The sequence below is a fragment of the Rattus norvegicus genome, chromosome 3, assembly GCF_036323735.1.
Source record: "Rattus norvegicus strain BN/NHsdMcwi chromosome 3, GRCr8, whole genome shotgun sequence".
Classification (NCBI taxonomy): Eukaryota; Metazoa; Chordata; class Mammalia; order Rodentia; family Muridae; genus Rattus; species Rattus norvegicus.
The window spans coordinates 121879647-121901758 of record NC_086021.1 but is presented as its reverse complement, the minus strand read 5'-3'; the positions used below and the strand labels follow the sequence as shown (position 1 = coordinate 121901758).

General features: G+C 37.1%; 1 protein-coding gene and 1 long non-coding RNA gene across 31 annotated transcripts in view; one reads left to right on the top strand and one right to left on the bottom strand.

The window, feature by feature from the left end:
• LOC102552721 (uncharacterized) overlaps window positions 1-22112 on the bottom strand; it is a 166816-nt gene that overhangs the window by 63814 nt on the left and 80890 nt on the right. For 5 of the 24 annotated variants that reach the window (XR_010065326.1, XR_010065325.1, XR_010065314.1 and 2 more), the window contains exon 1: window positions 9984-10122. The exons of the other annotated variants lie outside the window; for them this stretch is intronic. This is a non-coding gene — a long non-coding RNA (uncharacterized LOC102552721). Of the gene's footprint in view, window positions 1-9983; window positions 10123-22112 lie in introns of those variants that run through there. 24 annotated transcript variants of the gene reach the window in all.
• The window catches only part of Dph6 (diphthamine biosynthesis 6), a 130233-nt gene continuing 118152 nt past the window's right edge, over window positions 10032-22112 (top strand). For 5 of the 7 annotated variants that reach the window (XR_010064662.1, XR_010064661.1, XM_063284157.1 and 2 more), the window contains exons 1-3: window positions 10032-10170; window positions 13025-13119; window positions 15938-16131. Coding sequence is in view for 4 of the 7 variants with exons in the window: in XM_063284157.1 (XP_063140227.1) it covers window positions 10148-10170; window positions 13025-13119; window positions 15938-16131 (312 nt within the window). In the remaining 3 variants the exon portion in view is untranslated. Of the gene's footprint in view, window positions 10171-13024; window positions 13120-15937; window positions 16132-22112 lie in introns of those variants that run through there. The other 2 variants (NM_001014181.1, XM_063284159.1) reach the window with 2 other exon arrangements.

Below are 22112 nucleotides of genomic sequence, written 5' to 3'. Positions count from 1 at the left end.
CTAGTCCTTTCATTTTGTTGAAAGTGGCAGGATTTCATTTTTCTTTAGTGCCAAATATTCCACTATGTATATCTACCATATTTTCTTCAGCCACACATTTTAGGCTAATTATGTATCTTAGATATTGTGAACAATGTCACAACAAACACGAACATGCAGACATCTCTTTTGTATGTTGACTTCTTTTTCTTCACATATATGCCCAAGAGTAGGACAGCTGGGGCAGATTGTAATCCTATTTTTACTTTTCTGAAGAAGTTCCATAATTTTCATAGACATTTAGTTAATTTGCATTCCCAGAAAGAGTGAGTCTTTGCCTGTACATATCTTGACATGTTTTTCTTTTATTTCTTTCTAGTGGTTTCAGGTCTTATAGTAAAGTTTTGGTCCATTTTCAGTTGATTTTTTTTTTCATGAGGTGAGAGATGGGGGTCAAGTTTAAATTATCTGGATAGGATATCTAGTTTTCCAGAACCATTTATAAAGGTGGCCATTCTTTCCTCAGTGAATGTCTTGGCCCTTTTGGTGAATCAGTTAGCTTCCAATGGGTGGGCTTCTTTTTTCTGAGTTCTCTATTAAGTTTCATTTTCCTGGAGTCTATTTTCATTTATTGTGTGTAGGCTGCTGTGAATAAGTAGTATGCCTTGAGATTATGTATGATTCCTATAGCTTGGCTTTATGTCTCAAGTTCTTCTAATTCATTTTAGCTATTTATGATCATTTTGACTTCTTATATGAGTTTAAAGATTTTTGCCCTCGTTCTTTGAAGAAAGTCATTGATACTTTGATGAGGATTTCTTTGAATTTATAGATCACTTCATGCAATCTGTCCACCTAAAAATATTCATGTGTGCTTTTTTTAATGTGTATATTTATCTGTATCTTCTTCAAGAAACAACATACTAAGCTGGGAATGCAATTCAGTGGTAGACTACTTGTCTTGTCTGTCTAAAATCTTTGGCTCAATCCCTATAACAATAGATATACAACAGAACCCTGGATGTCAGCAAAGATTTACACACAAACGTAAAGGGAAAGGATAGAAAATTATATTCTAAGCAAATAGAATCTAAAGAAGAAAATATATACTTTCTTACAAACAGAGTTGGAAATAAAGCAAGAAGAGATCAGGACAATTCAAGAAAACTGCATAAAATTATAAATTTAAATACAAACAAAAGGGGTTGGGGATTTATCTCAGTGGTAGAGCGCTTGCCTAGCAAGCGCAAGGCCCTGGGTTCAGTCCCCAGCTCCGGAAAAAAAAAAGAAAAAAGAAAAAAGAAAAAGAAAAAAAATACAAACAAAAGTACACTTTCATTTAATAAAATAAACATTCTTGGGGCCAAAGTGAGAGATGGGCTCTTATATAATAAAATTGGTGGAGTTCAATATCTTATTCTTACCAATGGATAGACTAAGTACATATCAAGACCAAACAAAAAAATAAAATAAAACCAAGAACTAAACATCAAGTTTAGAGTCGTTCATAAGACATTCTATTTAAGGGTGAAAGAAATGATCTCTGCAGTGAATATTACAAAATAAAGTCAATCATTCATTAATGATCATTCAACTTGATTATAGACAATGATCAAGGTGGTTTAGTTTCAGGCTTGTAAGAATAGTTCAACATATGCCAATTTATAAACACAATGTATCACACAAACGGAATGAAGGCTAAAGATTATATCATCGTCTCAACAGAGATAGAAAACTTTGCAAATCCAAAGGCAACAGCATGTTGAACAAGAAAAGCTATCTCTTCTAAGATTAAAAACAAGACAAAGTCATTTACTGCTACTTTAGCCAATACATACATATACCTTCTTTAAGCAATGAAGTAGGTTGGTCTGTTTAGTAATCACTCAATGAAGCCCCCCTTTTACTCAAAACACCTAGGAACAAAATCTAGGAGCCAAGAGCCCTGGGTCAGTGGGCTAGGCTGGCACTGTGTCCGGTCTGGCATGACTTTAGTGGGAGGTGACATAATTCCTGCCCATGGAGCCTTGCCAGGCCATTGGTCTCTACTTTCCCTACGTGTGCCGATTACTGCTGCTGGCCTAAAGCTGATCTGCTGTCTCTCCTATCTTACTTTCAATCTCTCTTTCTGGGAAGCACACTCCCCCCATTGCTCAGAGCTAACGATGTCATGATAAATGAACCAGATGCGGTTCTCAGGAATGAGGAATGGAGGTGGTCATGTGGCTGTGGAGGTCAATGAGCAGTCCTTCCTCTTGGCCTTTAGGGACATGGGAAAGGAGCTAGAAAATTTAATCACAGAGGTCATAAAAGCCTACATGGTCCTTGGTAGAATTGTTCATTGTGAGAATTGACCTTGAACGTGGAAATATTAGAAGATACATGTATTCTCTGGCCCAATGGCTGCTGCACTAATTAGCTAAGGTGAACTTGGGGACATCAAGGATAGAGAACTAAAGTGTTCTCAAGAAGAAAAGGCATGGCTCAGAAAGGAAGGAATCTATAAAACTCAAGCAAATGATAGATGGGTTTATTTTATAGGAGAAAGGCTTATATATGATCTAGAAATAAAAAAAATATTGAAAGGAAAAATAATGAGAGAGGGGAGAAGGCAAAAGCACAAGAAGGGAGAAAGCAAAAGAATGAGGAGGGAGAAGGAAGAAAGGAGAAGGAGGAATGTGAGAATCCTCTGATAAAGAGAGAGCACTTGAACTGACAGCTTGCATACACTACTGACTCTGAGTCATTATTAAATCAGCACCATTCCCATTCCTGCCTTGCTCAGGACCCTCCCCATGATGAAGCTGGACATCAGAAGCATTGGACATAAACACAACAAGGCAAAACTTCATTCCTGAGTGAAGCTTTGGAGAAATTTCCTTATTTATCATCTTATACCTATGACTATTGATCATGCATGTGAATAAGATGAGATTAATTATGGGAAGGGACATGTACAGGAAAGAAATGGCTATATATTTGTGTGTATGTATGAACAGAGAACAGCCCAAAACTCTACCCTAATAACCAACTCCTCATTTTTTGAACCCCATAAAGACAAGACAAATCATAATGGCCCTTGAGCACCTTCACTCAGGTGGCCTGCTACTCTTGTGCTGTCTCCTGAACTATTCTCTATATTTTCTTTGAGTAGTGTTCCCCTGCCACTTTAAATCTGTGTGAGCTTTTATTTCATTCTGAAATAAGAAGACAAAAATCTGGGAAAACCTAGCTCAGACCCTATTCAACCACAAAATGTCTATTCTTCTAGTGGGATTTATATTTTCACATGTCATCCTGGTAATTATCTTTCTTCAAATTCTAGGTAAAGGATTTCTTTAAGTGTTCTTTGTAGGAGTGATATGGCGGTCATGGATTTCTTTCTCCCCCTATTCTCCCTCCTTACTTCCTTCCCTCCCTCCCCCTTCCTTACATTTTTCTCCCTCTCCCTCTCCCTACCCCTCTCCCTCTCCCTTTCTCTCTCCCTCTCCCTAACCCTCTCCCTCTCCCTCTCTCTGTGCATGTGTGTATCCTTAAATTCCAAATCATAACTTTGTTAGGTACACTAATAATTGTTTTCAGATTTATGTTTTACATGATTTGAAATACATTCTTTCATGCTATGCTGAGCCTAAGAAACACATTAATCTAATGAGTTTTCCTTTAAAGTTAACAGTATGTTTTTATAGATTAAAAGATTTCACTCTCTTTTAAGAGTTTGACTGTAGATGGTCAGATATTTTCTCCTATGTCTATCAGAAATTATAAAGTCGTGGTCATCTCTTTCTTTCCCCTGTTTAGAAACATGTCTTTAATCATAATTTCTTCCTTTTCGGATATGCCAGTGCTGCAAGAGTTTGATACTTTAATAATCTTTTAAGGGTTTAAAAGATATTATTACATTTTCCCTCATTTCTTCATGTTGGAACATAGTATGAAAAGATATGGTTCACAGCCCCCTTTATTCCCCTTGACCCAGTATAATGGTGACGCTTTCAAATGTGCTGTCTTATCAAATATACAAAGTCTTTCAATTCTAAGACTTCTGATCAGTTCTTTATAAAATATGTCTTTGCTGAACTTTTAATTTGCACCCAAATTCATTTCATTGTTTATTTCCTTTGGATCTTATGGAGTTGTTTGAAAAAAAATCTTTTGAGTTCCCTGTCAGCTATGCCAACCGCTTTGATAGCTTTGAAATCTGTTACTGGAGTTCTGGTCTGTAGGAAGTGTTACATTATTTTTAATGTTCTTGTGTTCTTACATTGAGGATTGCATGTATGACATAATGGACATGTCTAAAACTTTTATGGGATAACATTCTTAGGAAGCATCTTTTTCCTTTTCGTGAGGACATGCTAGGTCATATTAGTTTATTCTCAGTTTTTGGCTGTAATATAATCTCCCCATGGCTCTTCAGCATTGATTTCAGGAGGTACAGGGTTGAGTATAGTACATTCTGTATAAGGTAAGAAGGATCCATTGTCTCTGTGGGTCTCACAAGGGTGGATCCCCTCTGTGATGGCTACTCTGCATTGTCAACAGCGTTGGATCTGGAATCAAGCAGGAGACAAGCCTCTGGATGCACCTATGAAAAATATCCTTGCTTTGGTTAACTGGTGTGAGAAGGCTTCTATGAAATGTGGGTGGTGCCTTCCAATGGCAGCCCAATTATAAGGTGGTCAAAGGGGAAAGCTCTTAACTCTTTCCTGCTTGCCTTTACTTTTCACTGGAATGTTCGCCTTTACTTTCTACTGGCAGGTTTCTGTACTCTGTTGCTGTTGGTGCTGCTATCTCCACCCTAGCCTGACATCAGAACTCAGCTGCTTATTTGGCTTCATAGTATGGTCCAAAGACCAGTAGTTCCCTAGGAATTCTCTAGGTCTTCAGAGTCAGAGTGGGATTTGTGTGGCATCCAGCTTGGTGGACTTTGTAGCTATAGGCTCTTATAATTTCCCCTGTAGAGACAGCCACTGTTGGCCTACTCAGACAGTGTCATGAGTACCAATCTAATAAACTCCTTTTAAATACATATCCATTCTGCTCATTCTTCTAGAGAACCCTAATACACTGATATTCCATTTTAAATCAAGATTAAGAAAGTATGTTGTAGCCAAAGCAATGCAAGGTATCAATGGTGAAGGTTAATTCTATGGGTCCAAGTATTCCCATATTCTGATGACTCCAAATTGTATAAATACTCATATAAGTGTGGCTTAGACAACAAATATTCTTAAGTCATTAATGTCTTCTTAGAAATAAGTATTCAGGAAACATCATTCTGATGACTTCCTGTCTGGTATTTTAGGGAAGACATACTTGACTCTTTTCTGAGCTGTTATGGAGTGACTACCTGTAGCATTTCTTGATGTGGTTATCTAAGTCTTTATCAATCAGTACATCAGTGAGATATACTGCCAAGGAAGCAGAATTCAGTGACAGCTTGCAAGCTCTTATTACCGGCAACAGTGTTTGGCTGTGGAGACTTTCCTTAAGTAAACTGGCAAAGGACTGAGGGTTTTTTGAGACAAGTTTTCTGTTCACCTGTTTTGTTGGCCCTATGAGCGAGGCAGTATTCATTTGTATGTAGTGGTTTTAGGCTATAGAACATGAGCACACAATGTGTTTGGAAGGTGGATCTTGGGGAAAACAATTCACTGAATTACAAAATAAAAATTGCTATACTGAAAAGAAACCTTTTAACTTGTTGACATTTACTGGGTTGAAGTTATCTTTATGGCATCTGTGTAGAAAGCTATGTATATATGGTTTTTACTAAATCAAGTGTTCCTAAAATCTGAGCAAATTATGTATCGGCAAATGGATAGTAGTTAAAAATAAGTTTTCCCTATTAACTTATGAGAGTTTTAAAAAACAGTTTGCCAGGATCCACTATTAGTATGTTAGTTTGATCAACATTAGTACATGTGTTTGGAAGTAAACTAAAGCATTTCCTTGAAAATACTGTTGTTTTTAAGTTAGACATTCACAAATTTAGGTTGGCCTTCCTTCAAATGCTATTCTTGGTTTGAATAAACTCTTCTCTGTATGTCTCTTGCTAGAGCAGAGCACAATGTGAGAGTCTAAATTTCCTGCTCATTCTCATGTGGTTTGGAGTCATTCTGCTTCATTGTGGCAGGCACAGAGAGATGAACTCAGAGAGCTATTTTCTCCATATCAGTGATTAAAACCCCAGGTGAAAGCCACCACATGACAATGCTCGGATTCATAACAGAGTTCATTCAGGCCATACTTTCAAGCTTCTCCTAACCTTTGCCTGGGCACAATAAATATCCTAAGACTTGGTGTTGCCCTGTCTGCACCACTCCACATGGTATCATTGGCATTGTAGGCATGGAATCCCACTGAGCCGAGTATCCACAAAAAAACTCACTTCACAGACAAGGAAGTACAGCCTTGGGCCAGGTGCACAGTATCTAAGTGGCACACATTGTGTTTATTTAAATAAAGCTAGCCAATCGAAGTCATATGTAAATCAGTAGCTCAGAAGAGAACCTGCAAGGGTGGGTGGTCATGCCTCAGGATAGAGGCATAAGTGATAAATCAGATCTCTATATATGACACACATTAGGAGGAAAACATGGATCTGAAAAATGAAAGGCTGAAAGTAACATTGGCCAAGGACTTACTAAGGAAATCTCTCCTTTGCCTCTCACAAGTTTTAACAAAATATTGGACTTCAAAGAAGGCTGAGCAAGGATTCATTGAACTTCAGAATACAGTCAAGTCGCATTAAGTATTCTGTATGCAAAGACCTACAAGCTAGAGTAACTGGTTATGAGGCGTAAGGATTCTCAATACACTAGGAATGAAGTCACCCACATGTGGAACCCAGATGATCCGCTTGGTGCCCTTTCCCAGTTGTATATGTGACATGACACATGCAGCAGAACAAGACTGAAAGGAATCTACTGCCTCATGGCTGAGACCCATTAGGACTGGCAGGAAAACCAATAAGGACAATCTGTGTAAGTGATTGCTGAGGTGGAGGGAAATGTGGAATGGACAGAAACAAATGTACCACACAAACAGGTGAGGGCTAAGATGAATTGCAACAGCAAGAGCTCCACTCCTTCAGGTAACCTCCATTTTCATAGGGCAGTCTTAGATAGAAGGGATTAGAGACCTCATGGAGCAGCTAGATCACTGCCATTCTTAGCAACTGTTTTAGATTCTGACTGCTGTACTTTTAGATCCACTACCAAGGCTGTACCAGGTCAGACTGTTCCTGAACTGTTCTCAGGGCACAAACGAGATGTTAGAACTATGCCATTAGAAGCTCAATTTACAGTTCTTGTAATGGAGAACTTTGGCTTAGGGTAAAGGTTGGTTAAAAAAGAAAGAAAGAAAGAAAGAAAGAAAGAAAGAAAGAAAGAAAGAAAGAAAGAAAGAAAGAATACATTTGGCACTGTTATATCAGGTCACCCAAGAAATTCCATTAGTTGAAAGAACTTTGGTTGAAAGGTTTGAGTATCCCCTCCCCCACAAGGGGTAAAATGCACAATACTGAGGATAATATAAAGTGGCAGAAAGAAGCCAGAAAACCCTTTGAAAACTGGTTGACCTTGGTTAATGGCCTGAGCATATTATCCCCTCACTTATAGATAAACCTCAGTATATACACATTATAATAAATATTTTTGATGAGAATATCCTAGCATGAGGCTAAACACAGAGAAATAAAACATAAACATTAATATGTAGCTTTAAGGAGAGCAAGTTATTTTCTCACCTCCTCTTGAAAAGTAGCAAGGAAAAATTATTTTAAATGGTAGAAAATTTTTAAAAATGAGTCTTTGAGGCACTTGCTATTTATTTTATCAAATCAGTCAACATGTGGATTACTGATAATCCACACAACTTTTTAAAATTAATGTAAACAGCCAGATTACTCTTCCTGGTATTGCTATTATTTTTAGTGGCTTTTCCTGACCCTAGATAACTGGGCATCAGCCCCAGACTATCCAATTTGTCTTCCTCTCTGACCAACATAACCTCCCCACCAGTAAGGCTAACCTCTTTATTTGAAGATGTATGTGTTTTTCCTGTCCTTATCTTTCTAGTCCTATCCTACCCTAAACTATGCTTCAGTTCAATGGACTCAATTCCCAATGATCTGCCAAATGTATTATGTAAATTACTTTCAAAATTCGATATGCTATACTGTGAATGAATGTTTAATTTGAATGTTCTATGTCTAACCAGTCACCAATATCTCAAATACTTAATTGATTTGGTAAATTACCATTATCACAGAATTTTAACACACATGCATATAATACTGATACAGCAAATTATTAATGCCATGGTGACCCATACCAACTATTTGGAGTCAATGAAAGCATTTGTAACATGGCAAAACTGCTTATGTGTATCTGACACAATTTGAGGTGTTTTACACATACTAACTTTAGTTCATGGCATTATTATCATGGCTTTCTTTAGTAATGCATATCAATTTATTCAATTACATTGGCTCTTTAAAAAAATTAGTAATCTTTTCATGTTTCGCCAAATCCATCATCTTGTTTTTAAATTACATCATCTCTCCCAGAACAGTAGAGTAGATGTCTTCCCTAATAGATACGTTCTCAATACTGCAGTGTTATAAAAGCCTGTAGTCCTTATAAAACCTTCAACCATATCTGTGCTATAAAGTCTGAAATGGCTTACAACACCTTATATAGTCTTTCCTCTCTACTACCCAAACTTCATGTTCCATCACTCATTCTGGTTACTCTTTTCCAGTTACAGTAATCTGTCCTGTTATATGTCATCAAACTTGAGGTTCACAACCTGTGCCCAATACATGTCCTGCCAGCAGTCATCAATTAAAATCCAATTAAAAGAGTCAGGTGAAAAGTATAAAGGGAGATTAACTTGAATTAATGGATTGATTGGATTAATAAGATGGATTTGGGGAGTTCACTGAAACTCTTTGAATATATATAAATATATGTGTGTATTATATATGTGTTTTGTATATGTATACATGTGTGTATATGTGTATATATAATGTGTATAAATTATTACTGTTGGATAATATATTCTAGCTATATGAATATATAACATATATTCAAAGATATATAAGTTAAAGTCAGATAACTCGCCAATAATGCCTACCTGGATACTATTTAGTTCTACATTCTTATTTTCTCTGCCTGTGATAATTCCCCGCCTGTTTTGTTTTGTTTTGTTTTTGGTACATTATTTCCCAGTTTTTAACATACAATTCTCATTATAACTGTATAGCGTATCACCTGCTTTCTTCTTATACCTCCACACAAACACCCTGTTCATGGATATAGGTAGGCATGACCGTCTATAATCACAGTTGATCCCAGGAACTCTAAACAGTGCTTAGTACTTTCAAGTACTGGTGAGTGTATTTTAAATTAGATTTTCTTTCTGCTTTCTGTAGTGCAAGTTTTTCATCTTTTGTATTGGGAAAATGCTTTAATCAGGTCTTTTTTTTTTTTTTTTTGAGCTGGGGACCGAACCCAGGGCCTTGGGCTTGCTAGGCAAGCGCTCTACCACTGAGCTAAATCCCCAACCCCGGGAAAATGCTTTAAAAAAAAAAAAAAGTACAGGAAATGGAGGTCATGTATCCTCACTGATTCAATGGGGAAGGATATAAACCTCAAAGTTAAAAGTGTTCAGGTGTTAATGGGTTTTTGTTTTTTTTTTAATTGGTGGGGGTAAATTTTCTTGGAATTGACGAAGAAAGGTAAGAGGCTAATTCCCCTTTCCAGGGCAGTGTTTCAAATCTTGGGACTTGTGAACTTGAACTTACTACCCAGACAATCCCAGCACCTTCAAGTAATTTAACAAGGGCATGCCCTTCCCCCCTGGCAGCTTCACAGCCCTTACTTAGGTGGTTAGGCTGCGCCTAACCTTTTTTCTTTTCTTTCTTCCTTTCTTTCTTTTTTTTAAACCTGAGCTACATATCCATGTAAGAGAAAATAGGTGCTGAGACTACCTACCCTCTATGCCCGGGTGTTCAGCAAGGTGCTGAAGGGGCAGTAGGCATAGTCGCGGGCAGGCAGCGCAGCAAACACCCGGGCGAGGACCGCGTGTGTAGGTACTGCCGCCACAGGACCGGGGCCTGGCGTCTGTGGTGACCGCACGCACGCTCACTGAGCTCAGAATGAGGGTCGCAGCCCTGATCAGGTAATGAGTGGGGCGATCTCTTTACTCCTGGGCAAGGCTGTTTCCCGACGCGGCCACTGTAGGAAACTCCGGAGCCACTTCTTGGGGCGCCGCGTGGGCGGGTTGGCGCCACGGCCACCGGAAGAGGCGGGGCAATCTGCTGTTCGGGCCCACTAGCCGGCTCGCGCCCCTCCTCTCCGGCGTCTTGGCCAAGCTGAGGAGCACTAATGCCTGGGTCCTTCTCCCATGAGGGCACATGGCCACCACGCCTTTTGGACTTTTATTCGCTCTGAACGTTGAGAGCCGCTGTTAACTTCACTTACTTGTTTTCAGTTTTTGTCCTTTATAATTCCCTTCAATCTTACAAATCATTCCTAGTCTCAAGCTGACCTGAGCCCTCCCAGGATTGAGGAATGCGACTACACTCTCTTACATCTGTACCTTGCAGGGATGGGTGTAGAACCCCTGGATGGTTTGAGATTGTGTTGCTCATACCTGTTAAACACCTCCATTGAAATTCCTTCCTGGTTGAGTTGAAAATATGCTAGGATTATGCTAGATACTTTGGATTGAAGTTGCTTTGGATACCATGAATTTGCCTTACCGTGGGCAACCCAAGCCATAGTCCAAAAGTAGTTTGAAATTTATAGTAACTTACTTAAAAGTCCAAATCCTGTAGCTGATACGCAGAGCTATCCCTGATTTGTTTCGGTGCCTGAAAGTGATGAGGGACACGACGTAGCAATGTTAGTTTAAAACCCTTAAGTATATTTTTTCTTAAGGTTTAGACCTCAGAGAAGTGTGAGTTCCACTACATGACCAAAGACTCTTTGTGAGCACAGCGAAGAATGCACAAAAACTGTTTAAGGCCCTAGGTAACTCATGTTAGTTGACAGTATTTTATTACAGACTCTCGGCGAGTCCTATTTCAGTTTCTCTGTCTTGACAGGAAAATGCCAGATCTGTTGATTCCCTGCCATTTTAAGGAACTGAAAAGCCACCATAATTTAATAAATTTTATGCATAAGGGAATAATGAAGCTTTAGCCATCAGGATAATTTGGTGAAGAGAGATAAAAGTTAAAATTAGGCCAGGAAAGTAGTGATGAATTTTAGTTTACCAAAGCTGGGCAGGGGTAGTAAAACATGTGAAACTGGAGAGGAGAATGTATCAGGGGAGGGTGTTCCTCAAAATACTTAGTGGATAGGCATAAAGAGACAATGTTAGAGAAGTTTTACAGCTTGTAAGAACGGTATATTTTAGGAAATAAGTGCACAGAATAAATATACATATTTATGTGTACTGTGTATAATTGTGTATAACAAGTCCATATATTTAAGCTTCAGTTTGATAAATATGTGTGCAGTGTGTACTTGCATGCATATATTTAAATTTGCGTGTACAACAATTGATGGGGTAGGAGTGTATTTCCAGGACAAAATGAAACACATTCCTATATATCATTAAGTCAAAGGCTAAAGTACCTCAAAAAAAAAATTGCACTGTTGAATAAAAGCTTGACGATTATTTAGGCATGCTATTTTAAATTTATGCTGAAGCATAGAAACCCAAATATATTGTGATTACATTTTCTGCCTTTTGATCCCTCTGTCCTAACTGGACTGCTTGTCTAGTCTCAAAGAAGATGCACCTAATCTTATTGCAATTTGATATGCCAAGGCTGGCTGATATCCAGAGGAGGCCTCCCCTTTTCTGAGAAGAAGGGATGGAGTGGTGGGTGAGGAGGGCACGAGGGTGGACTCGACTTGGGGGAGAGGAGGGAGGGAAAGCTGGGATCAGGATGTAAAGTAAATCAGAGATCATCATCATAATAATAATTAATAGTAACAGATTCATTGCTCCTGACTGCTGTTTGTTCTTTGAGTACCCTGTGTTCTATAGAACATAGCTTGGGAAATACTTTGAAACCATATTTGAAGAGTTGACATAAATCTTTAACATACTGTGAAACATTATTTATTTATTAATTGAGGGGGCATAGTAAGAGGACCCTGAAGACCTACTTAGGCACATGTTGAAAAGAGGAGGCCTGGCCTTCATAATACACTCCTTTGCCCTTTGATTTCTCTTCCTCCTAAGGAATCCTGCAGTGCTATTGTCTAGGCAGCAATGGCTGAAGTACTGAGTATACTAAGGCTTGACTATGGATATAGGTCAGCATTTGGATTTTCATTGTATAGAATTTAGAATCAAGTATATCACAGTGTATTGTACAGTTTGGATTCAGATTTTTATATCTGAATATCATCCTTTGATGGGTATTGGTAGCCAATAGCTAGGTTTCATGTGGTTAGAACAGATTTAAAAGTGTTTTATTTTATTTTATGTTACGCATGTATATCTGTATACTACTTGCTTGCTTATAGAAGCCCTAAGAAGGCATTGGATCTCCTGGAACTGGAGTTACAGATGAGTGCTTGGGACTGAAGATTGGTCCTCTGGAAGAACAGCCAGTGGTCTTAACTACTGAGACATCTCTGTAGCCCCTAGATTTTTTTTTAATTCTCAGGAATGTATAAAATAAGTGTTTAGGATATCATTCTGAATAATTATGTTCATATCTCTTTTTATTTTATATAAAACCACTGTACCCAATATACTTTATTTAGAACCTCTGTATTATAAATGCTTGTGATTTCATAAATTCCTAGAAGTAGCAACCTTAGATCTTCAGATTCATGAGCTCAGTGTTCATCCTATCTGCAAATGTGTGTGTTATCATACTGTAATTGTGAAACAGTTCCTCATGGACTCTGGAAAGCAGAGTAAGAATGTGTTTGATTTTGTCCAGTGATTCTGTGTTTAATCAGAGGCCTGGCATTCATACCCTTTTCTCCACTGACTTGTTTTACAGTGGTGGGAAGGACAGCTGTTACAACATGATGCGGTGCATTGCCGAGGGGCACCAAATTGTTGCATTAGCAAATCTAAGACCAGATGACAACCAAGGTAAGAGTATGACTTTTTTTTTTTTTTTTATCATTCTCTAAATGGTTGCAACTCACTTTTATTATTTCACTTTGGTAGGAAACAGTCTGCCTTATTGGTTCTTGGTTTACAATATATGAATGCCACTATTGAAAAGATGACCCTAGCTCTCTTAGATGAGGTGAAGCATGCAAGGCTTCCCCTTGCACCCTCCCATGGATTGTGAGCCTCTTGAGAAGAGAGGTAGTACCTTGGACTTTTCTGTGGGTGCTCTGCAGCTCTCTAAGCTCTGCTCCTGTAGTAGGTTAGGTGTTCACTCACAGCTTACTAACAGAGCAGTGAGTACTGAACTCATTTGAATTACCCAGTCTACTTCTGTTGGATATTTGAACAATTCTGAAAGTGTTGGGGCAGGATGGAAATTGGGACTATTTTATAGGAGGAAAGGAAATGGCCTTACAAAAACTGGGGGGTGGTAAATTTATCCTTTCAAGATTTTATGCTGGGCTCTGGTGATGATGAGCTAGGGTTTAGGAGTAAGCATTTGCTGAGAAGGACTCTAATGCTAACTTCAAATATATAAGACTACTGCTGTCTTCATTGTGAAGAAGCAGAATCAGTTACAGACTGTGCTGTAGTGCCGAGATCCCATCTGTCCCTTTACATCAGGTTGGGCAAGTGAGTCTTCATCTGGCTTGAGAATTCTCAGTACTAAAAATGAAACAAAAACAAACAAACAAAAACAAGACAAAAAAACTTATGTTCTTAGGATGTATACTGCATATATAAAGTTATTTTCCTCTCTTGAATTAGTTATGTCCACCTTTCAACTTCAATATTAGTATATTGTGACAAGATCATTATTTTATACCTCCCAATGTGTTCATTTTGCTGGCAAAACAGTAAAATAAAAAGCAAGTATATCTTTTAAATTATACCTATTAGTAGAATGAGGGCATTTGTTAGAATATTATTAGTATGAAAATTTCAATAATAAGTGAAATTAGAACATTATGAATTAACAATCTGGGACTATCATATGACACTGTAAGAAGAGAATAGAGTGTGTGGATCGGTAGATGGACAGGGCTGGGTAATAGTGATTTGAAGTCAGCAGGATGTTGGAACTGTCGAGTGAGTTACTGAATGATTTTTCCCCTTCAAATGCACTGAAGGGAACCTTACTGAGGAATGCGTGGTGACTGCATTGGCGAGCAAGGCTGGGTATAATATATTCACAGCATATCATGATTTTCACAATATGGCTTTCAGTATGTACTCTGGGAAAGGATTTATTCCCACCAATGAGATAATGTGCAGTTGTCATAGACGGTACAGAGCCATGCCTCTAAGTGTGTAGTAGGAGCTTTGTGGTGTGTAATTGCTGTGCGTTAGGCAATGGTGGGGCTGTCAGTTTCGTGTGCTGTGTACCAGTTGCTGCCATGTAGCCTCCACTAATGAAGTTATATTATGGGAAGGACTGCATGGGGCCCTAATGAAAATATATTAGGTTTTAAAGCCATTATGCTGTTTCATAGTTGTATTAATTTCAGGATGTTTCTCACTATGAAGCTCAAGTTTCTTTGAATAAATTTATTTGACCAATATCCTTTACTGAAAATACATAAATATACCAACTTGGTAGGAAGGAAGAGTGAAAAGTTTTCAGGGTGCTTTGACTAAGTCTCTGTTTCATACTGGCATGCGGAGTAGACTTATAATAATGATGGGGGTAGTGTTTTGTAGGAAGCCAGGCAGCTGTGGGGGTCAGAAATGTGATGAGCCAAAATGAGGTGGCATATGATGATGTCACTGACTGTTGAAAATTATTTACACTGTTATTTATTCCCTTTGATTGAATGTTTCCACATTTGAAAACATACATTTTGTAGTCTGTTATTTTGTAACTAAACATACTCTCAACAGTCTTACTGGCACTAAATTATAGTTGCCATATAATTTCTCCTATATCTTCTCTGTGTGAGATATAAGTGGTGTAAAGATCATTTGGAGAGGTAATTCATGCGTGGTCCTCTTATAGGAAAACCTGAAAGCATATTTTCTATGAGAAATTTTAAGTCATCCACTTAAAATTACCGACAAACTTTTAAAACTTTTTTGACACATGATCTTTTACCCCCCTCTTTTAAATATTAATATCTTAAAGAATTCATACTCTGGAGAGCACACTTTGGAAAATGCAAGCCATTTTATTACATGACTGTAAGATAGTTCTTTTTACAAATAATTCTGTAATGAATGCTTTACCTATAATAATATGTATAGAATTTTGAGATAAGCAATGATTGTATCATTTATTAGATTCAGTTATCATCTTCCCAAACATATTTGTAACTATTCTAACAAATATTGAAGTTATATGTATATGCTTTGTTTATGTATTGATTATAAAACATACCAATTATATCTAATTTTTCTGCCAAATATGTATCACTTACTAAGCATGTATTCGTTTAAGAAATTTTTTTTCATTTTTGATTTTTATGATTTTTGAATAACCTGAATGATATGTAATATAATTTCTAACTGAATAAGCTAATTAAAAATCTATTGGATACATTTCACTTATTTTTAAATGTATATAATTTAAAAATATAAATGTATTGTTGATCATTAGAAACACAGATTATTAGAGCCGAACTGAAGTAAACTTATCTATGGACAAATGTACAATGTATATCATTTCACTTATAAAAGCAGGGAGATATGATTAAACTCTTAAGGTTACTGTTGACTATTCTTCAAGGAGTAAAAGCTACTTCTTAAGGTCTGTCTGTTTTACTCTATCTTAATAATAGTTTTACTTTAACTATTACAGTGGAGTCAGATGAACTGGATAGCTACATGTATCAGACAGTGGGTCACCATGCCATTGACTTGTATGCTGAGGCAATGGCCCTGCCCCTGTATCGCAGAACCATCAGAGGAAGGAGCTTGGAGACGGGAAGAGTGTATACCAGATGTGAAGGTGATGAGGTTGAAGATCTCTATGAACTATTAAAGCTCGTTAAGGTATGCAGAGTGACTACCTTATCCACGTTGAACTTTGTAATTTTCACTTGAGTTATTTAATATTAAATAACTTGCAAATTTTCATTGCCCGACTACTTTTTGAGAGAATATTTTATCTTTTGGGTGAAAGGTAACAAGAAACTTTTTAGTATGTCTTTATATTAGACTGTAGAAAAATAAGACATTTGGTATAGATTTATGTCTAGGCCTGTCATTTTTTTATTTTATGTGTATGTGTTTTGCCTACAGGTATGTATGTACACCATGTGCATATCTGGTACCTAAGAAAGCCAGAAAAGGAAATTAGATTCCCTTAAATTAGAGTTATAGATGGTTGTAAACCACCATGTAGGTGCTAGGTATCAGTGCTCTTAACTGCTTAGCCCCCTTGCCAAGTAATATTTCTTTATCTTCAAGATAGTGGCAAAAATAGCATTTGATCTTTTTCATTAACATATGTTAATGTTTTGAATCATTACTAAACAAATTGATGAGTTCTGTTTCCTTTTTATATTACACTTTCTCATTCAAGAGTAAGACAAGGACCAGACTAACAGCCTGGCTGGTATTGAAGAGTACTGTGAGAAGGAATGAAGTTATGCCGAGTTGATAATGCCTGATAGCAGGGAGGAATGTGCTCATGTGACAATCAGTGATGGTCATGTGACAGTCATGTGACGGTCATGTGATAGATGTTAAGGTTTGGCAAACTGGAGACCACTCTTATGAATCAAATATGCCACTGTATGTATTATTTTGTTGTCCCTCATTTATTCATGAATAGTTTCAGCAGACAAAATTTCAGAGAGCTGTGGACTCATCTCTCTAGTAGATACTACAGTCAGGAAATGTTAGCAGACATTATATTGAATAATCATTCTAGCCTTCTCATTAATAATCAAGTGCTTGAGGACTGTTTTGTATTCTTCTGTAAATACAAGTGTTTATTCAACAGCTATATGTAGTTCATATAACTCGTATCGATGATGTTCTTAAGGCTGTGTGTGCTACAAATCTGAGTACTTTTACAGAAGAAACAGTTCCATCCTTTCCTGGACTGTTGTGTCTCCTCACTCGTTAGAGAGCTCAGCCCTTTCCCATGTTTTGTAATGAACATTTCATAATCTCAAATAATTGATGCTGGTCTGAGTTTTATACTGAGTAATAACTCTGATTAAGAAAAATACCAGATACTGAGCATGCTTAAAGTTGCTTAATTAAAACAGTTTCTATTTTGCATGTCAGAACATTTTTATGTTAAGAAGACGCACAGAGAACTATAGTTTTGTGCCGTGCTATTTAGTTAGATAACATGTGAAATGGATACTTTGTAGAGGATGTCATTGGAAGTTGCATGCTCATTATAACTGCTGTGTTTCTAAGCGAGGGGAAGGAAAAGACTTTTGCTCCCAGTGAATCTCTCTCCAGACAGCTGCAGTGAACATTGTTTATTGGAGATGTAGAAACTGAATACAGATCTTGTATTTTCACATTTATTTTTTAAAATACACTGAAACTGAATACTAACCTTTCAGTATAAATAAGTATAACAAAATGATGGAACATGCACTAAAAATAATTGGGTTGCTCAAAAATCACCAACGTAGTAACTTTGGAGAAACCCTGTGATAATAACATCCATCCAGGAAAGGGAATGGTAATAAATTACTAATCAGTTTAATTAAAAGTGAGCAGATTAGTAGTAATTAAGAAGAAATCCCCTTCCTCTCTATGCTGTCTTTGGAGAAATGGATGCTTTGCCATTATCTTCATAGTAACCGTCAATTATGACATAAATTAATGCTAATGTTAAATCTTGACAAGTTCTGCTTTGGAATTTCATACATGATAATTATAACTATAGTTGAAAGAGATGTTATCAAGTTGTCTGGAACTAAATAGTTTCTTCTTTTCCTGTGTAAAAATATTAATTTTACTATAGGATATTTTAAAGACATCAATATCAGAAATATAATACTTTTATGAAAGAAATTGTGTAGTTAGGCTTTTAGAGTTAAATCAATTTGTAAAACTTTGGTGCAGAAATTCCAGTAGAGGTCTCATATATTCTAATGGATAACTGAGTAATTATGGAAAAAAACTAGCTTAGAGAGCCTATAATTTCCAAGTTTATTTTAACTTGCTCTAAGCAAAAGAACCATATTTTAATCTTTTGAGTGTTAGTTCAGTAGTTGAAGCCTCTGGACTTTGCTTTCATTGTTTCTAAAGGCTATACTTCTGTGTGTTTTACATCTGCCTTTTGTTTTTATAGATTTTTGTCTAGGGTGCATGCACTTTATTTTGCATATAATTCAATTTGTCTAACTAGCAAAGTCTTAGAATTATAAACTTCAGGAAGTTTAGAGTTACAAGTTTCCTGTTTTGTTGAAGTCAGGAAAACTAAGAGAAATGTAGTAATCCATCATATCTCTTCAGTTGCTAGGTAACTGAAATGTATATCTGAAGCTGTTTGTAACATATTTGGTTTGATGACTTGTCTTTTGTCTTCTAGTATTGAAATGTAACTAACTTTTTTCTATTTAATATGGTATAGCTTACCTTTCCTAAAGTGACTTATAAATCATATGTAAGTTTTTGTTTAAAGTGTAAACAATATAATAGTTATTTAAAGATACAAATTAGCATCATTTTTCTATAGAATCATATTTAAGGATCAATATTTTTTCTCTTTCTCTATTGATTTGGGGCTGTTTTCTTTCTAGATTTGCGCTTTCTTTCCACTATCCCTATTTTATTGGAACCTTTTAAAAAGAAATTTCCTAAAGGCAAATTCTTTCAGATTCTTATACTTTGAAATGTTTTTATTTTGCCCCACATATTTTACTGAACATTAAATATGTTTCCTGTGACTCTTCCATAATAAACATCTCTTTGAAAGATTTTCCTTGGTTGATTACAGTCTTACAGTCTATGTGAAAACCATTTATAATAGGGCAGTCCTCTGGCTATAGTGACTGGATCAGGAATTGTTTGGTCCTAATAGAACAGAGCCAATGACAGAAGAGAAGCTCTTCCACTTGCCTGCAGAAATATATGACTAAGACATAGAAATTTAATAGTCTTTTGTCTTTTGCCAATTTTTTAAAAAGGAAAATACTTAATGTCAAATATGTCAGAGAAAAATAGCAGAGCCAGTGGACTTACAGTATAAGGATGACTCTGAGAGTCCTCTTTCATTATTTGTGATAATTTTCTCCTTTTAAATTCCTTCATGCCTTTACCAGAACCTCATGAAACCACTTGGTCAGAAACTACACCTTGTAGACGGAATCTCTATCTAACTTCTATTTTCCCAATATTTTTGTTTCTGTGTCATTTATAAAGATACTATGTCCAGTGGTGGCACAGAAAGGGCCTGAACTTATAATATTTCTTTGTCATGTATGTGCTGGGTGTGTGAGGAGGGGTGCAGAAGTTGATATTAGATATCTTCCATAATACCTTCTCTACCTTATTTTTGACATTGAATCTTTGACCTTGCCTGAAGCTCACTCATTGGACAGAATACAGAATACCTGGCCAGCAAGCTCCAACAGTCTCCCTTTTCTGAGTCCCTAGCACTGGAAATCCAGGCAGGCTGCTGTCCTGGCTTTGTACCTCCATGCCGGAACATATGAACTCAGGCAATGCTTGCCTCATCTGCGTTCTTGCCACAAAGCACCATGTGCACTGAGCAATGTCCCTAGCTCCTTTGTGTCTTTTTGTCGTATGATTTTGAGAGTGCTTCTGTAATCTCTTTTATTTTTGTGTTGAACTATTTTAAGTCATGTGTTCCCAAAGCTAAGAACTTTATTCATTGATTTTTCTCTTTTCATAAAGATGATTTTCTTTTTTCTTCAGTAGCCACATCCCCTACATGGTTCTTAACACATAAGGAAGAGATTTTAAATATTGTCTGTTGCTCCCTCAACTATTGCTCTTCCCTTTGTGTCTTTCCCTCATGTTGAATAAGAACAAAAACAAGAAAAGCTGACTGGGATATGTTGGTTTTAGTTTTTCCAGACTCATGTCTGAAACTTGTAATTCCTGGAGTGAAGATTACTGAGGCCTCACCTGGCTCCTTAGCCTAATTGTCTTCCAGGCAACAGTAGATCACCCTTTCTCTGCTGATTCAGTAGGTACATTCTGTCATCTACTTTCTGACTCGATCAAGAAGTGGAGACAGTCTAACTCTCGTAGTGCTTTTCTTTTTATGAGAGATTGTACCTTTGTTTCATTTTAATAGAATTTCAATAGTCAGTAACCTGTGTGAACTTCATTCTAATGGAATATATTTAACGTACTTCAGTAACTTCAATGTTCAGTTTCAGCTCTCCTCTTGAACCCTTGACGCTTGTCCTTACTCGTTTTCTTATAGGCATCTCAAGTCAACCCAGTACTAACCTTAAAGTCCTCAATGTACATGTAAAACTTAAGTATGCTAATTGATTGTTTTTATTCTTAAAATAAAATATTTATTGTTGAAAGAAGAATAACTTAAACAATCACTTTCATTTTTATTTATTGAAAAAATTTCACAATATATTCTGATTATGGTTTCCTTTCCCATAACTCTGCTGAGATCTTCCCCACCTCCCTTCACATTCCAATCCACACCCTTTCTGTCTTTCCTTAAAAACCAAACAGGCATCTAAAGAATAGTAATAAAATAAAATAAGATAAAACCAAAACAAATGGAAGGAAAAGAGCCAAAGAAAAAGCATGAGAAACACATATAGACAGAGACACACATATTAGCACAAACATTAGCACACACAGGAGTCCTATAAAAACACAAAACTGGAAGCCCTAATATATACCAAAAAGACCTATAAGGGCAAGACAATACATACATACATACATACATACATACATACATACATACATACATACATACATACCCTGACAAAGAGCCACAAATGATGCCATTTGCCATTGAGTTTGTTTTGTGTTGACCATCTATTGCTGAGCATGGTGTCTGCCTTTAAGAATGGCTTATATCTTGAGACTGTATTGGGAAGAACTATTTGTTTCATTAATGAGTAATGATCAATTGAAGATGGCTTCTGAATTAGGGATGAAGAAGAACATGTATCTGATTCTTCTCTTGGCACTGGGACCCCATCTTGCACAAACTGTTAATGCTACCACAGTTCTGAGTTCATATGTGCATCCATCCTGCTGTGTTTAGAAGGTCTCGTTTGTTTCCTTGATGTACTCTGTGCTCTCTGACTCTTCTGGTCCTGATCCTTACCCTCTTCTTTAGCAAGGTTTCCTGAGCCCTTAAGAAGGAGGGATTTGATGGAGGATAACCAAATGTTCCTAGATCTCCTACTCTCTGCATGGCATCTAGCTGTGGGACCCTAATTAGTTCCCATCTACTTTAAAATATTTTAATGATTTATTTATTTTTATTCTATATGCATTGTGTTTTGCCTGCATGAATGTCTGTGTAAGCGTATCAAGTCCCCTAGAACTGGAGTCAGAGAGCCATGAACTGTCATTTGGGTGTTGTGAGTTGAACACCAGTACTCTGGAGGAGTAGCTGGTGTTCTCAACTGCTGAGCCATCTCTTCAGCCTGGAGGAGGAAGCTCTTCTGATGGTAGTTGAGCAAGATCTATGAGTATGTTAGAATGTCTGTATTAGTCATTTTATGGATACATTCCTTCAGCAGAACAGTAGGGTTTTTTCCCCCCTGGGTCCCTAGCCTATCCAGTTTCAGGTTCTTGGCCTCTTGAGCACTATCAGAATGGGGTCCATCTCATGGAGTGGGTCTTATGTCCAGTCAGCTAGTGGTTGTTACTCCCATAAGCTTTGTGCCACTGTTACACTGGCTTATCTTGTAGTCATTGTAGATTGAAGAGTTTGGTTTGGGGTTGCTGTTTACCTTTCTCCTAGCTTGCAGAGTGCTTTTCAGTACCACGTACATGAGTCCATAGGGATGAAGGGTCTAGCTTGACACCAGCTTAACTTTTAAGTT